Source organism: Mauremys reevesii, linkage group 11 (genome assembly GCF_016161935.1).
Source record: "Mauremys reevesii isolate NIE-2019 linkage group 11, ASM1616193v1, whole genome shotgun sequence".
NCBI lineage: Eukaryota > Metazoa > Chordata > Testudines > Geoemydidae > Mauremys > Mauremys reevesii.
The window spans coordinates 67,303,567-67,320,369 of NC_052633.1; the positions used below are offsets into that span (position 1 = coordinate 67,303,567).

A 16,803-nucleotide genomic window follows, 5' to 3' on the forward strand; every position below is an offset into this window, starting at 1 on the left:
ACACAAGTCAGCTGAGGTCAGTATTAAGTTTTGTTTAAGTGTGACTTTGAGGTATTGGATGTGTACATTGTGGGTGGTTATACACTAGAACTGAGGAGTTTGTTGTGGACTCCATATTTGGGGATTATACTGTTTATGTAGAAAAGTATGTGAGTTGGTGTGGATGGAACATAAATTTAATTCGTGATCTCCTGGATTTTTAGTGATCACTTTGATAGGAAATGTGCTTGAACAACCTTAATACTGAGTTGCTAAAGGTTTTGGGATAGAATGTCTACTAGGCCAAACTGAGACTGAAAAAAACAAAAATAAAAACCCAGAAACCATTATTCTAATTCTATTCATCATCATATCAGTGCAACTCTCCCATGGGTAACCATTACATATGTTTCTATAGATTATTCCTTGGACTCTAACAATATCATTACAGAATATTAAAAAATGTTTCAAAGATTTTCACTTATGCCACCTTATAAAATAGGCATTATAAAGAAGAAAATCAGTTTTCAATTCAAGAAGACTTTATTTGTGGAACAACAAACTATTCAAGTATTGCCAAAGCATAACCTGTTAATCCTATGGGCTGATGAAAGCTCATATATTTATGTACATAAGTATTTGGAATAACTGCACAGTTGAGGGCACAGCCAACTGTTACAAAATTTAAAAACAAAGCTGTATAAACCAAGAATGCCTATTTCAATAAGCACAATTTTACTCGATAAAAGATTTCTCAAGTGATGTAACTTGGCTTTCAGTCTTCGGCCTCAAAATGCAAAGTTAACAGCAGATAGCTGCATGTACAGTGTGAACAGTGCAGTTACAGTTGTCACAAGAAATGTACAATAAAAAGAACAGCCTTTTTCACACAGTTGGGAAATAATTAATCCTCTGTATATTTTTATCACACAACCTAAACGATCAAACTATTTCCATAGGTAGAGCTGTAAGTTCTAAAAAACCCTCTCTACTTTCATAGAACAGGCAAAATATCTAGCAATTTTATCAATTTCAATTTGAGATTATATATATTTTCACAGCACAAACAAATGAAATAAGTAACCTTCTCCATCAGGATTCTCCTCAGGCTACCAATAGATCTATAGGTTTTCAGTAGCACACCTCACCATAATAGCTAAGAGCTTCCCTGATAAATTAGATATGGATGGGACGGTCCTTATTGGTCTTCATTGAGTCTTCAGCTCCTCTTCCTTCCCTAATTTAAGAGGCTCTTGGTGAGAAAAACACCTATAAGGGAGTGGGGTTTTTTTTTCTCCCTCCTGCCCCGCTTCCCTTCATTGTGGACATGGTGGAAAAGTTTACTCAAAAAGGCTGATTTAATTAATCTGATCTTCTCCAGAAACTTATTCCACAGGCAACAGTTTGAGAATACATTATCTCTGGTGCTTAAATACTTCATAACCCTACTGTAGCAGGTCAGAGGTGAAAGAGTACAAAATATTTCATTCCACTGCATTTAAACTATTTAACACATTTTTGTAATATTTAATTGTTGGTGCTGGTGAGAGATACAGGATTGACAGAGCTGTAGACTGAGTACTGCTACATATCCCCAGAACAGGTACAGCATGGGCAATCAGCAAGAACAACTCCCCAAGCTGCCTTGACAATATGCTTCAACCTCACTTCACAGCCCATTGAATCCTTGAATAACCTGCTGTGACTAGCACAAAGATGGTTAATATCAGGTGTGCCTGTGGTTTTTGTAATACACATACTTGTCATATGAGAATTGGAATGAAATCATCAACACATTACACCTACGTCATTAAACTAGTCATCACGTGATGGTAACTTTACTCACTACTGACCTGGTCTGGATTAGAATCAATGACCTAGATCTCTTATCTCATTACCTGTACCCTAAACCATCCAACTCTCTCTTTACAACTTACCTGATTTGCAGTCTGTAAATCCCTGCCCTACAATGTACTTGGCATTTCAAAAATAAAAGCCACTGTTCTTTCCTCAGCAAAAAAGTTTCCACATTGCTATTTCATTTTGGAGCAATGAAATTCAGGAGCAAGGCTAGGAGCAGGAGAATTAAAAAAAATCCTTCTCTTTCATTGTTCTCTGCTGAATGATCCACAAAGAGCAAATATATGTGGTCCTAGAGCAAGGCTAGGTTAAATACACCACTGAATTTCTAAAGCAAAGAGACACTTCCAGACCAAAAAATCCTTTAAAATTAACTCCTTTTCTAGATAATAAGATATACACACACACACAAATATTTATGAGTCAATGCTACTATACTTTTCTGAAGAAAAAGAAATGTATAGCTGTGTTATTATGCTGCCTCCTATTGGCAAGAGAGTGTATAAAAACAGACAAATAAAGATGGCTGAACAACAAATGGTCATTTAGCATGTCCATAAAAATAAGACTTGTAGCCTGTACTACGGACAGGCTTCCAAATTCAAGACATTCTAAAGAAAGGCACAACTGAACAGTTTGGATTTATGTGGCTTTATTAAGGTACTACTTTCTATTCCCATCTCCGACATTGCCTACGTGCTAAGGATACATTTCAACCACATAGAAAGCAAGTAATTTTAAAATATATATTTCCTAGGAATGAGGATTGTAATATACTGTATGAAAGGGGGCACTTTCATATTAGTTCATTTGCCTCAGTGTTTGATCACAGAAATCCAATACGTAAAATGTAAGCTACTTACTTAACATTTAACAAACAAATAAGCTATTTTTTATTTTGTGTGGGATGATTAACTGTATGATCTTGGGCAAGTTTCTTAACCTCTCTATACCTCAGTTTCCTCATATGTAAAACTAAGCTTAATGCTTATCTTCACAGGGGTGTGGTGATGCTTAATTAATTGAAGTTTATAAAGTGCTTTGCAATCTCAGATACCATGTAAAAGAATTATGCTAAAATCAATTCTGAGAAACAAATAAAGAAGTGTTACAGCTAGTTTAAATTGAATGGGTGTTTCTATATATCAGAGTCTGATATGGAAAACCTTTGTTAACATTACTCTGTATTGTAATAGCAGCGAAAACAGGGACATTTAAAACACGCCAAAAATGTGTATATATATTGTCCACTTACTTTTTTCTTATTGTTAGGTCTGACAGTGGTACACATCTTAGGCCGGCTCCTAACACCATGAGGAAGGATGTTAACAACACTGTTACCCTGAGACCTAAGACAAACAAAAATTGCAATATATTAAAATTTTTAAAAATAAAGCAGTAATAATGCTAAGAATGAAGCTGAATACATACACATACATGCAACCTGAAATTGCTTCTTGACACACCATCTTTTTCATAAATACCTACATAACCATGAAGCTTTGTGTTATTACAGATATCAACCATGACTTCACATTGTAAAATACAGACCTCTCTATATTCAAGCTCCAACCTTTCAATCTTTTGCAGGATTTGGGCCAATCATATATAAGCACCTTTAGAAGAGAAAAATACTATACAGTTTCACTGGTACTCATGCTGAAGGTTCCTTATTATGCACAATGGATGTGATCTGAAATCTAAAAATCTCTGGACTATATATGTAGAGGGAGAAATGGACCCCACACACATTCTTTTCTGAACACTAAATGAAGTAGTGAGTTTTTGTTTTGGTTTGGGGGTTTTTTTTGGGGGGGGGGGGCGCGAGGTTTGCTGAATTCTTTCATAAAGCAGATCTATACTTCACCTTGAAGAAATAAATTATTCACTGGAAAAATTTGCCTTCTTTGCAGTGCTTGCAATTAACAGAAGTTTTTGATGGGTTCAGATCAAGTTGTCAGAGGTTGCGTGCATAATACATTTCTAACAAAATAAGTTACAATTGACTGATTCCTTAAATACTTTTCCCTCCAAATCTGTGATTCAGGACTGAGAAACTGCTAGATCAAAAACAACTTCATCTTTAGTGCTGTAATTTCATTTGCCAACTACTAATGATGTGTTTCTGTCATCAGTAAACAGAAGGAAAATAGATATATCTTGACAGAGTTAAATCTTGACAGCCTTATGAAATATGGCATATATCCAATGAAACAGCACTTGTACATTTCATATCTATATGGCCACACAACTTGAAGTTCATTCACAACAAAAGAAAGCATTGCATGTAGCAGGATGTCTGTGTCCCAGGGAGCACAGACTAGTGGAACATTTTTTCCCCTGAATTATTCAATTACATGAAACTTAAAGCAACTGCAATACTAACAGGCAAATAAGAAACCTTAATAAATTCTTCTTGCTCTAAACCCCCTTTCTGTAAACTTGCAGAGATCCTGGGCTTACCCACCATTTCTGAACTACAACTGAACATAGGCAATTGCATTTGTAGATATGAATAAAAAAAGTCCAGCCCTGGTTCAGTTGCCATCCATTCATGCAACGTATGCACTGTGTGCCCCAGAAAAACTAGCTGCCTGTGGTCCCATTCTGTCCGGCCCGCTTGCGCGAATGAGCATGGAGGATGCCATTTTAAAATTGTGTCTTCTGCACAGTGTGACTTAGCTTGTACCACACATGCAAGGGCACATTGCATGGAGGATGCCATTTTGTGGAGCGTCAGGCATGCAAGTGTGTAACTGAATATACTAGGTATGCACTGGAGAGTGGGACCAAGATAAGCAGGTCAGTCAGTCAGTCAGTGGTAGCCACTAGCCAAGTTCTGCTAAATTTATATACAGGAGAACATAGAAATTCATATAGCACTCTATAGACAAATTATATGCACACTAAAATTGCCATGTTAAACAAAGCCCCTAGATAGTTATATACATAATTGATTTGAAACTTTACTGTTTTCTAAAACAAAATCTACTTAAATATTTATGGTGCTCAAAAACCAAGATGTCCCCCCTACTGTTTCCACTTCATTAGCACACCTGATTCTTTTCCTGCTTTAAAGTGCATCCTTGAAAAATGCCTTTTTATATGCTTCTGTTTCATATGTTCTTCTATTCTCTGTTCTGTACCATATACTCTCTGACTAGCCAGCACTTTCAAAACATTATTTCTCTGTAAAAGCTTAAGGCATAGATTAAAGTTCCGCACAGGTTGCTGGAATAAAGTCTCATTAATGGCAAAACACAAGTGTGGAAAATAAAGAGAACATCAAGTATGCCCAGGAAGGGGATGGCAGCAATCACTGTTACTGTTGTCCTCATCAGTGCTATCCTACAGCTGAGACCAAGCCAGAGAGAACTCCCACGGCAAGTGTAGAATTAAATATACAAGACGTGCAAGTGTACAAATGAATCATCTGTGATAGACCAAAGTTAGTGGCATAAACTCTTAATCAGTTTAGTACAAAATTAGTTAAATTTAGTTTAAGTGACTATATAATTAAAACAAATAATAGTAAATGGACAGTCAAAACCAAAATTGCAATTAGTGAGTTCTTACAGAAAAGCAGGAAAATATCTGAAACAGTATTTTAGTAAAGCAATGTATAAATGTGAATGGATCTGTAGGTGTACAGAAATAAGGTATAATGCTGACCCTGTCTACCTTTTTATCAAGGAAAAGAAATTGCGGAATAAGGCAGGATACAATGGCCTAAACAATCTACAAAATGTAGACATCATGAAACTAGCCAGAAACACCTAGCACCCTGCATACAGTTACAAACATTGGGACAAGCTTACACTTATCTTCAGTTAGATGAGCAAGAGAGAATTGCTGTGAGACAACACACACAAAAATTTGCTAAATAGCCTGATTCTGACAGCAACTAATTTGTGCTGTATGTCATCTTGGAGAACAAGAGCTGGCATTTCATGGGCATAACAAATCAGATGATTCTCTGAGACAGGGCAGTTATGTAAAAATCCTAGAATTAGTCAGTGAGTTGAGTAAATAATTGAAGCAGCATCTGGAAACCTCTATTGTTTTTTCAGGAACAACAAACAGAATTCAAAATGACCTCATCAAAGCAGTAAGTAATGTTCGATTTAATGTCATTGTCAAAGAAATTGAGGAATGCCATTTGTTATTATTTTACCGGACGAAACCTCAAATATCGCCAATAAGTGTGAGCTTTTGACTATACTGCATTATGTGAGCAAGAATGGTGATGCTACAGAATTCTTGGTTAGTTTTACTGAAGTTAGCAACAATGGAACTGCAGCTGGCCTTTATCGCTATGTTGAAATGGTGTGCCAGAAGTTTAAATTCAGTGACAAGTTGGTAGCTCAGACATACGATGTGCAGCAGTAATTGCAGGTCATGTAAGTGGGCTTCAGAAACACATTTGTGAAAAATTCCCCTGTGCATTTCTTGCTCATTGCTATGCTCATTTTTTAAATCCTGCCCTCAGTTTTCCAGGATACAGTATCAGAGAATGACTGATTCTTTTAAAAAATTTAGAAGGAATATCTGCATTTTTCTCTTGATCTCCAAATCAAGCTGAACTTCTCTGAAACGTATTTAAGCAAAGCCTGACTTCTGTTTGTACCACAAGATGAAATTTTCACTCAAGGCTTGTACAAACTGTTCAGCAGAACAGAGAAGTGTAGTGCAAAATCCAGGAGACTGGAATGCTCATCTTTTACCTCAGCCAAGACTTTTCTGACCATGCTTGATGATTGTCAGTTTATGTTTCTCCTTTGACTCTGGAGTGACATATTTGAAGTGACAGGAGAGTTATTTGATGTTCTTCAAACCAAGATGGACAATACTGGGTTTTGTATTCAGCAGATTTGTGAGACAGAATAAATTCACCAAAAGCGACAAACTTTTGATGAGTTTTGGAAAGAGGTGTCAGAGCAAGATGCACATGAACCTCGGGAAAAGAGAGCAAGAGAAGGCCAAGCAACATGTAAGCGTCTCTTCTCTGAGGTGACTGACAATGTCAGCAAACAGATGTCAGTAAGATTTGAAAGCGTAGCAAAACTTGAATTTCTCCAAAAAGATTCAAGGAGTTCCATACACATTTTCCAGCTGATAGTCTCATATCTCTGCAAGTACGTTACCTCAGTATTTTTTTATATTAGTCAGCTGCACTCCGAACTGTTTGCTGTGTACAACTCAGAACAGCTCCAAGGGAAAAATTAATTTGGACTTGTATAGAACTATTCATATGCTGGATTTACATATTTTGCTTGTCTGAGGTCAACAAGTCAGATACCTTAATTATGACTATTCCCTACTCTACTGCCACGATGGAACAGTCTTTTTCAAATTCAAAGTGCATTAAGACATTCACATGCAACACTCAGCACAGCAAATGCTTGTCCAAATTGGCTTGAGTGATCATCAAAAGGGAACTACTTATGTATCTGCACAGCTTACCAGATTTCTACACCTTGGAGTTTCTTAAAAAAAAAGATAAAAGAGTGGATTTTCAGTTTCAGTAGAAAGGTTAAGCAATCACATATTTGTATATTCTCAGCTTTCATTATATTTGACTACTAGTATTTGCCAAAACATATGTATCTGGTTTATTAATTGCCAGAAGTAGGTTTTTAGAAAATAAATAGTTTCATCTGTCATCTAAAAAGTTGCTATATGCCTTAATTTCACTGCACACAACTGAATGGCACCCATTTCTGATACCTGGCTGCAGGTTGGAGGGATGAATGCCGGGACTGCCAGAGCAGCTTCTAAAGATTGAGAAGAGCCTCACTTATTGGTAGTGTGATCTTGGAGGAAGAGGATGTGTGGAGGATATCAATCAGTTTATGCTGCTGGTTCCTGACTTCCTCCAAAGGAATCTGCAGGGAGTCTGCAATCCTGCAGAATAAGTCCTGAAAATGTCTGAAATTGTCAGCAGACGTAGGAGGTGGAGGCATGATAGCCTTGCAAGAGGATGAAAAAAGTAGTGCTGGTGGAGCGTCCTCTTCCTGTTCCTCCTCTTCAGTTGGTACAGGCGGGGGTTCAACCGCTGGAGGACAAGAGACTAATGGAGAAGGAAGAGGTATAGGTCTCCAGCTTTGCTTCCTGGGAGAGTTCCCAAACTGTGCCCTGTACATGGCCTATGGGTCCCAATATGGCCAGTGTTGAGGGAGTGGAAAATGTGGCTGCATCCATAGTGGTCCATGTCAAGATTGTGGACCAGATGTGGATTGTGAATAGAGAGGATGAGTTTGTGTGATTTGCCTGGCAGATGAGGGAGCAATGGAGCCCTCCTCTTCCTCCTCATCACTGGGGAAGAGAGGTGCCATCCTAGGTGGAGAAAGGGAGGAGTGTTGTGAGTCCAGAGAGGAGGGTGGAAGTGGGAGGAGGTCATGTTGAAGGAGTGAAGACTCAGGAGTGTCAGATTCCAGCAGATCTTTAGGATATCTAAAGTCTTGGGGGTAAGGGAGAAGAGCATCATCTGTGCCAGTGTATGACTCAGTGACGAAGGGTGTATTCTCCTGAAGTGTCTGAAGATGGTGCCAGAGACTTGGCCGGCGCCAACTGTTTCATCAGTGTCGGAAAGGCACCAGTGCCGGCATTTTTGTCAGTGCTGTAGCTCCTGAAGTCGGCCTCTATCACTGCCCAGAGCTGGGAAACTGTGCCAAGGGCTGTAAGTCTGCCCAGTTTGGATCTTTAGACCGTTTCTTCATGTCGGTATCGGGGTATTTGAACAGGTCCAGGAGCTGTGTCCGCTGTCAGATGATGTTGAAGCAACAGACCTCGCTGGGAACGGTGTTCTTGTGGGCTGTGCCTCAAAGTGTGAGGAGGGAGCCCGTTTCTTTTCATCCGAGTGAGAAAAAGAAAACTTTCTCTTTGGGGGACGTGGGGAGTGAGGATTGGCAGACAACCTGGCAGAGCGTGAAGGTCTCTCCGTGGAAGAAACTGGTCCAGGTCCAATGCCAGTCGCAGCGATTTCCCCATGAGGAGAAGTTTTAATCTAATGTCCCGGTCTTTCTGGCTCTGGGTTTCAGGCCAAGGCAGTGGGAACACTTTTGTGGGACATGTCCCTCTCCCAGACAGCGAATGCACTGTGGAAGGCAGCCCCATAAGAAACGCACCTCTTAAACCTGGGGGGATCTGGGCCTAAAGGTGAGGGAAAAAGCTTCCTGGTCGGGAAGAGCGGGAATCAGGGAAATGGAAACCTAAGCTATGAAATAACTGTGAAGGTAAAGTTAAAACAACAACAAAATTTATTTTTAAAATAGAAGAAAGAAAGGAGTTGAAGAGGATACTACACTAATAGCTAAAGTACTACCTAGTAAGGGAATTGGAAAAGCAGGCTCTGCTGGGGATTCCGTCCCAAATCAAAGGCATTAGAGAAGGAACTGTGAATGGTTGGACCGCACAGCGCTATATATACATCCTTCACACAGTGCACGTGTCGGGAGGTGCGCATTAAAAAAAAACCAACACTATTACAATATAAAAGGTCCACATTGTTATTAAACATTTATATTGTGGTGGCACATGTGGTCTAATGCCTTCCTTCCCCTGAAGCAACCTTGTTTGTTTTTGTTCTCCCTCTTTCACTACCACAGTCTTCTACCTTTCTTCATTTGTGGTTTCTATTGTGGCTGTGGGAAGCTACCCTGAAGAAATGAGCTCTACGTACAGCTGATCAAAAAGTGAGTTTTCTTCTGCTAAAAAGTTTGTCTGATTTTTCCATGGAAAATGTCAATATTTTGGTGGAAATTCAAATACCGAAAAAAGTTGAGCTGAAAGAAATCAATTTATTTTGATTTGGAAATGCTGCTGCAGTGCCTTATAAGAGCTGTAGGTAGGACGCCTCATGCTCCCATTCTCATGTACACACTGGGTTCTATGGCTGGATTACATCTCCCAAAATGCACCACAGTCTCCCCTCTTGGAGAGGGAAGGGGTACATCATGGAAAATGAAGTCCAGTCAGGAAGCCTAACCCATAGAGAAGAATTAGCAACCAAATTAAAACTTCCATGAAGCAACATTTACAAATCAAAATATTTCCATTTTCAGATGTTCATTTTTGGGATGAAAAGTTGAAATTATTCATAGCAGACTTTTGCAAAAAAAATAGTTTTCCACTGAAAAAAGAATGGACACAAAAATTTTGAACAACCCTTGTTCTACACTTTACTCTGAAAACAGTGAGGTCTGTAGTCACTCTTACTTCTATCAGAAGAGTCTCTCTTTAACCTGCAGCTAAGAAATCTGTAATGAATCCAAGGTTTAGAGTCTTTCCTTAAATTTAATCTTAATCTCATATGCCAGGAAATTTAACTGAAAATCATCCATTTAACCTAATAAAGAAAATGAAGTATTTGATAATTCCTCAACCCTTCCAAATTTGAAGTCTAAACCTTGAGTTCCTAAACTACAAATTATAATGCATTGCCTTTAAGTGTTTCAAATTGTGCTGATGATTTCTTTGACCTTTTGTTTCCTCTTAATATGCACGTACACCTAAAAATCCCCCCCGGTTAAAGAATAATACAGCACATTGAAACTGTCACACCAAAGAAAATCAGTAAAAGAATGTCAGACAAGTAGCTTATTTTAGACAATAGTCTCGTTGCTAATAACATGCTTCCCAATTATTTTTTTTTACATTTCAGATCTTGGTTCTCTCAACTTCTTTTTCGTTTCCACCTTAGTTAATGAAGACAATAGTCTAACAAAGACTTCCCAAACGGCAGTCACAGTATGTTATTGTTTAGTATCTGTTCTTTTACTCTAAAGCCTTCATACATTTTGGCTTTGACATTAGTAGCCGTTCTTAAATTTAAAGCTTTTATTATACAAAATGCTATCTGGGGCACATATCCTGAAACAGATTACTAGTATACAATACTGGTATACAATAAACACACACAAACTACAAATAAAACTTACACAAAGTTGAATACCTTATAACATTTCTCTAAGGCCTGGTCTACACTGGGGGTGGAGGATGGGGGTGTAGATCAAAGTTATGCAAGTTCAGCAATGTGAATAATGTAGCTGAAGTCAATGTACTTAGATCTACTCACTGCGGTGTCTTCACTGCGGTGAGTTGACTGCTGCCGCTCCTCCGTCAACTCTGCCTGCGCCTCTCGTGCCGGTGGAGTTCAGGAGTCGATGGGAGAGTGCTCGGGGGTCGATTTATCGCGTCTAAACTAGACGCGATAAATCTCTCCCCGCTGGATCGATCGCTGCCCACTGATCCAGCAGGTAGTATAGACATACCCCAAGGCATGGTTGTTAAAAGTCCCTGTGACATGCGCAATCAAATGTTTGATTTGGCTAGTTGACAATCTCTCCCCCACTGTTAAATATCTATCAAGGCTTTAGGTGGGGAACACTCCTCTAAACTCTTAAATATAGTATGTATTTAAATACAGCAAATGACATGATGTACTACTGGGCCCAAATCTTCTTTCACCTACAGAAATAATGCTGGTGAGAGAAGAAAACCAGGCCCTTATTGTTTACTAATTAACCTTCTAATGCACCATGGTGTGGAATATAAAGAAGTGAGGAGAAGAGGCTAGTTGCATGGGAGGTCACAACAACAGCTGAACATACAATTTCAGTGAAAGCTTTTATTTAGGACTAATTCCTGCCCTCATATATAACAAGACAATTTCTGGCCATGTGTATGTGTTCAAGGGCAGAAATTAGCTCCAGCTGTTTAGCGAATTTTTCCAAGCATTTTGGTCCCCACTTTGTGTTTCATCCACGGGGTGAATCTGGGGTATTAAAACCCTCCCACTCCACCTTCCCCAAAAATACCCCAAACTGGCTGAAGATTCTCTCTTGTGACTGCTAAAACAGAGACACTGCCTCTTCCTCAGTGACCATCATAAAACAAAAACATGAGACAGGAGTTGACCATACCTCATACAGACTTAATACACAAGAGACTGGTAATCTTTACAGCGCTGGAAGAATTTCTAAAAGACGGGGGCAATATCTATGCAACATCAAGGGAACAATCCAACCCATCACAGACTTAGTATTTTTCCAACAGGTGTCTTCTATTTGAAGTTATCAACGGTAAGAAGTTTACAGCTCCAACTTAGAGACTGAAAGTGCTAAATTAGGAAAATATGATCATCTTGGAGGTGCCAAAAAAGATCCCAGTGATTTATAAAACTTTTTTTGCTGAACATGTCACTGAACAAGGATCATATCTTAACTTTTTTCTTCTCTCTAGTACTACACAGGAAGGATTAGGAAAAGGTTACAGTATGGGAAGCACCTTTCATTTCTGAATTTTTTGTAACCATTTGCAAAAGGAGTCATTACACAACATCACTTGAGCATAAAGGTGTTAATATTTCATTTAATTCCTCAGTTTTTCTGTTCTGACCATGAACCACTCTCAGTATGTGTTTGTTTTTTCTGAAGCCCTACCCCCCAACACATCCCTGATGACTTGGCACACCACTTACACAGGGGCCTTCCTCCATAGTGCTTGTGCCAAAGCAATCTTCACCAGGGGTTTTAGGTGTCCCTTTACACCAATTCAACCCTTCTATAAAGGGGCCAGAGCAGGGATGAGAATCTCAGCCTATAATTTTACTAAATATAATAAGCATAGCATTATTCCTTTAATACTAGGTCCATTTGTACGGACTGCAAACCACTAAATATTTTACCATCCCAAACTGAAGAATGCAGTGACAACATTCCATATAATTCAAACTTCCAGCTTCCTTTCTATTTTCACAAAATACAAATTAATTCAAAAGTTATGACTCTTCACTGGAATGACAGAAAATAAAATACACAGGGAACTGTGTATGTGCCGTACTTTTTGTCCCATCATGCCTACATGTAAGCAACACTTTAAGACATTAAAATAGGATTGGTATTTTTTCTTTTGTTACTGGCATTTTACCCAATTTGCGACCTAAGACATACCAAGTGTATTTTGCCATAAAAACAAAGATCATGCAAAAACAGTATAACTACATATAAAGAGACATGAATAAAATTCCACATCCACATATTTGTAAGCCTTAAAGATTACTCCTTCTTTCACTTTCTAAACTATATTCTCAGTCACTTGTTATGATGAAAATACAGAGAACCTTGAAAAGTACATGTGAAAAGCAGATGGTAAAAGCCCAGACTTTACTCAGAAGAAACACCCATTCAAGTCAAAACTCCTATTCATGTCAAGAAATGAAAAATTCTATTTATATAGTGTCTTATAACAGCAAACATCTTTCTTTGTGTATCAGCACAATTGACTGATGTTAGCATAGATCAGCATAGTCTGCTAGTGAACTGCTGCTACAGAATCAGAACAGTGAACAAAACTCTCTCATTTTGGGGAGTCACAAAAGCAGCAGTAATTTGCTTATTTTAAGCATAGTGCTCCATCATGGAGAAATTTAAATTAGATATTTAGAGTGAGGAACACTTTACACTATTCCACCAAAGCCAATGGGAGATGTGCTTGACTAAGGGATGCAGAATTTAGCCCTAAAATTAGAATGCACAGATATAAATTTATTTTATCATTGAGGCAATGCCTTTACTTTAGGCACATCAGAATTTCAGAGGTTGCTCTCATTCACGTTCATGCACTAGAATTGACTAAAGACACCAAATGCCACAAGACTCCAGCACAACAAAAGGGGTGGCATCTTGCTGTACATTTTATGAGTTTTTATTTTCATAGACTGTAAGGCAAGAAGGGATCACATGATCACCTAGTCTGACCTTTTGCATAAAACGTCATTTAATTTCACCATTACCCCATGTTGAGCCCAATAACTTGTGCTTGGCTAAAGCAGGGGGAGTCAATTATTCTTTGTCAAGGTCCGAATTTCTTGATCAAGGTATAGTCAAGGTCCAGACTCCAGAGCAACATTTTTCACACCACACGTGCCACTCATACAATGCTGTGTAATATACCCAGGGCCTATTGCTTATATTTTAGTGAATTAACTGAAAAATAAAACCACTTTATAACCTCAACATAACCTCCAAGAAAGATGTAATAAATTATTTCTTAGACTTTGAGAAGGTATATAGATAAAATGTCAAATAGATACAAATATTAGTACTAAAACACTTTCAGACAACTGTTTTAAGTTTTGAATGTGTTCTGTCAAATAAAATTATTGTAGGCATGTATATATATATATATATATATAGAGATAAATAGTTGAAATGTTCAAGCCTTTTGTGGGTTATTTAATAAGTATCAGAGTTCGAAAGAAAACACTTAGTACACATGAACTCTATCTTTTATGATTCAAGTCTTTCCAATAACAAGTACACACTCACCTACACATGTATTAGGCAAAAGAATCCTAAATAATTACTGTGAAATATCTGTTAAAACTGTAGCATCAGTACTGAAAATGTAACTTTATACGGCAATACAAAATTAAAATAAAATATGCATAAATAATGTATAATTAGACTACTCGCTATCAGTGGGAAAAGTGACACACTGGACAAGGGCCTTGAAGTCTGGAGAAAGTTCAGTCAAGGCAACACGGAGGCAATTGCACAGATGATTATCAGTCAGAACGGAGCAATTATGCGATTTAATGTTGTTCGTTGTTGAGAATCCTGGCTCACACATGTATGTCAAGACAAACACAGTCAAAATATTAAATGCCACCTTCCTCAAGTGTGGATATGTGCAGAGTCCAGCACAAGGGTTGTCCAGAAAGTTTCAGATGTAGTTTCGGTGTGCTGCACCTTAAGCACTTCATCTACCTACTTGTAAAACTGTAAGCTCCAGCTATACTTTTGCTTTTTCAACATCTGTAAACGATGCTTTTGCTTGAACGCAAGTGCCATTTGCTTATATCATGAATGGGTTCCTTACAAACAAGATGATGTCCCTATCACTTTCAAATTCTTAGAACCGCTGTTGGAAGTTTTGAAGAAGCCTGTCCAGAGATGATGCCATCTGATTCACACCTGCAGTATTCTGGCAGCTTAGCAGCGTCAGAAAATGCAGCATCTCCCCAGTTTCCAAATCACTTTTGAAGAGACTATGTTTGTTTTGAAATGAAGCGACACTGCTGTGGAGATCCACTACATTTTAATTTACAGCCATGGGGGGAAAATCACAATCATTTAAGTGGCCTGTCAAATCAACAAGGAAGGCCAATATCATCATGCTTGTAGCATCCCTCAAAAATGCATATAGCTCTCCTGCCTTTTTCCCTGCAATGTTATGTAGGTATTCTTCTACGTGAACTCAAATTTCTCGCAGCCTTATAAGTACTTGCCCTCTGCTCAGCCAGCGAATGTCATCATGAATCAACAGATCATCGTAATCACCAGATACTTCTGAAAGCAAGCTTTTGAACTGCCTGTGTTGCAGTGATGACTTGAACCAAAGGAAGCGGACAAGTTTAATCACCATTGACATTATATTAGCATACTAATTACTAAGCTTTGCACAAAGTGCAGTTTGGCAGATTACACAGTGATAGGAAAGCAAACTGGGGTTCAGATCTTCCAGACATTTCACACGCCCTCAGTGAGTACTGATCATTGCAGGAGTGCTATCTCTTGTAATTGATACAATCTGATTCACATCAAAACATTCATTAGACAAAACAGTTTATATAAATCCCCACCTGATGTGAGATCGTTATCTGGTATAAGGGACAACAAATCCTCCACAAATTTCTCTCCATCAAAAAAACGGACATACAGCACTAGCAGAGCTACATCCTTGATATCACAGGATTCGTCCACTGCCATGGAACATTTTCCTATTTTCAGTTTCTCATACAACTACTCAAAAACGTCTTGTGCCATTATCCCAACGTGCCTAATAGCTGTTGTGTCTGAGATTGGCAGTTGTCTGAATGCGTCAACAATGTCTTTCTTCTCTGCAAAAACGGTTTCAGCTGTAGTAACCATACACTGCTTAATAATGTCCACATCTGGGAAAGGTTTCCTGTGTTTTGCCATTGTCCACACACACCTCAATGAAGCTTCAGTTGCCTTTTCCTGAGCAAAAGTGGCCTTTGAAATAATAATTGTGTTCTGAAAATATACGTCCTTTAACAACGTGATCTTGTCTGATCTTAAACAGAAGCCCAGTGGACATTTGTGGTCAAAATCCTAGTGCTTCGTTTCATAGTGCTGTTTGATAGTCCCGCTTTTAACAACAGCCACAGTGTCTACAAATTAAACATACTGGTCAACTCTTTGGATGTTGTGGCAAAATAAAGCAGTAAGCGTCACTCTTCTTTAAATGAACAGTTTTTGGTGTCAACTTTCCTTTTTAGCTGCCATGTTTAAACACAGTGACATTAAATGCTAAAAGAGTGGGAGATGGGACTACCTTGGCTCACCTTTGCTTCTGCTGCAGTTCCTAGGGCTCTTCACCCCCCACATACAGGCCAGGGAGAGGGGGAGTGCAGGGAGGGAAAGGCACAAGAGCCCTCCCCTTGTCACAGGAGTTGAGGGAAGGGAAGAGCAAAGCTGCTGCAGGCCACTGAACTCTTTCTTCTGCTTCCTGTCTCCTGTAAGAATGACACCTACTGAGAGGCAGGGCTAGAGAGCACCACCTGTTTCCTGCAGCAGTCCTGATTGCAGCAAGGAAATATGCAGCCAATGCTTTAGTCCTCAAGTAGTCAAATAGGCAGACTGCCAGAGGATCTGCTTATTGACTAGCAAGGGAAAATGAAGCTAATCAGAGGAGGTTTCCCCAAGAGACACAGGAAATATGCACCCCTCAGCAGCTTAGGTGGAATTGTGGGCATTTTATTTGTGGGGTCTGTGACCCAGGGGCACCATTTCAGATTTTGATGGGGCGGGGAGGGGGGGGGAGAGACAACACTTTAACTGTGGTTCCACAGACTACTTGGCTGTCAAAATCTGGGCAGCAGGACTCTTGGTAGAGCTCTTGGGGGAGCAGGAGTACTATTTAGGGAAGGCGAAGAAG

At 38.9% G+C, this 16,803-nt stretch overlaps 1 protein-coding gene across 1 annotated transcript in view; it reads right to left on the reverse strand.

Annotated features, from left to right (window-relative positions):
• Positions 1 to 16,803, reverse strand: part of SLC49A4 (solute carrier family 49 member 4) — a 134,832-nt gene that overhangs the window by 76,038 nt on the left and 41,991 nt on the right. Inside the window, exon 2 of the mRNA XM_039494267.1 lies at positions 3,095 to 3,188. Within this exon, the coding sequence (XP_039350201.1) occupies positions 3,095 to 3,188 (94 nt within the window). The remainder of the gene's footprint in view (positions 1 to 3,094; positions 3,189 to 16,803) is intronic.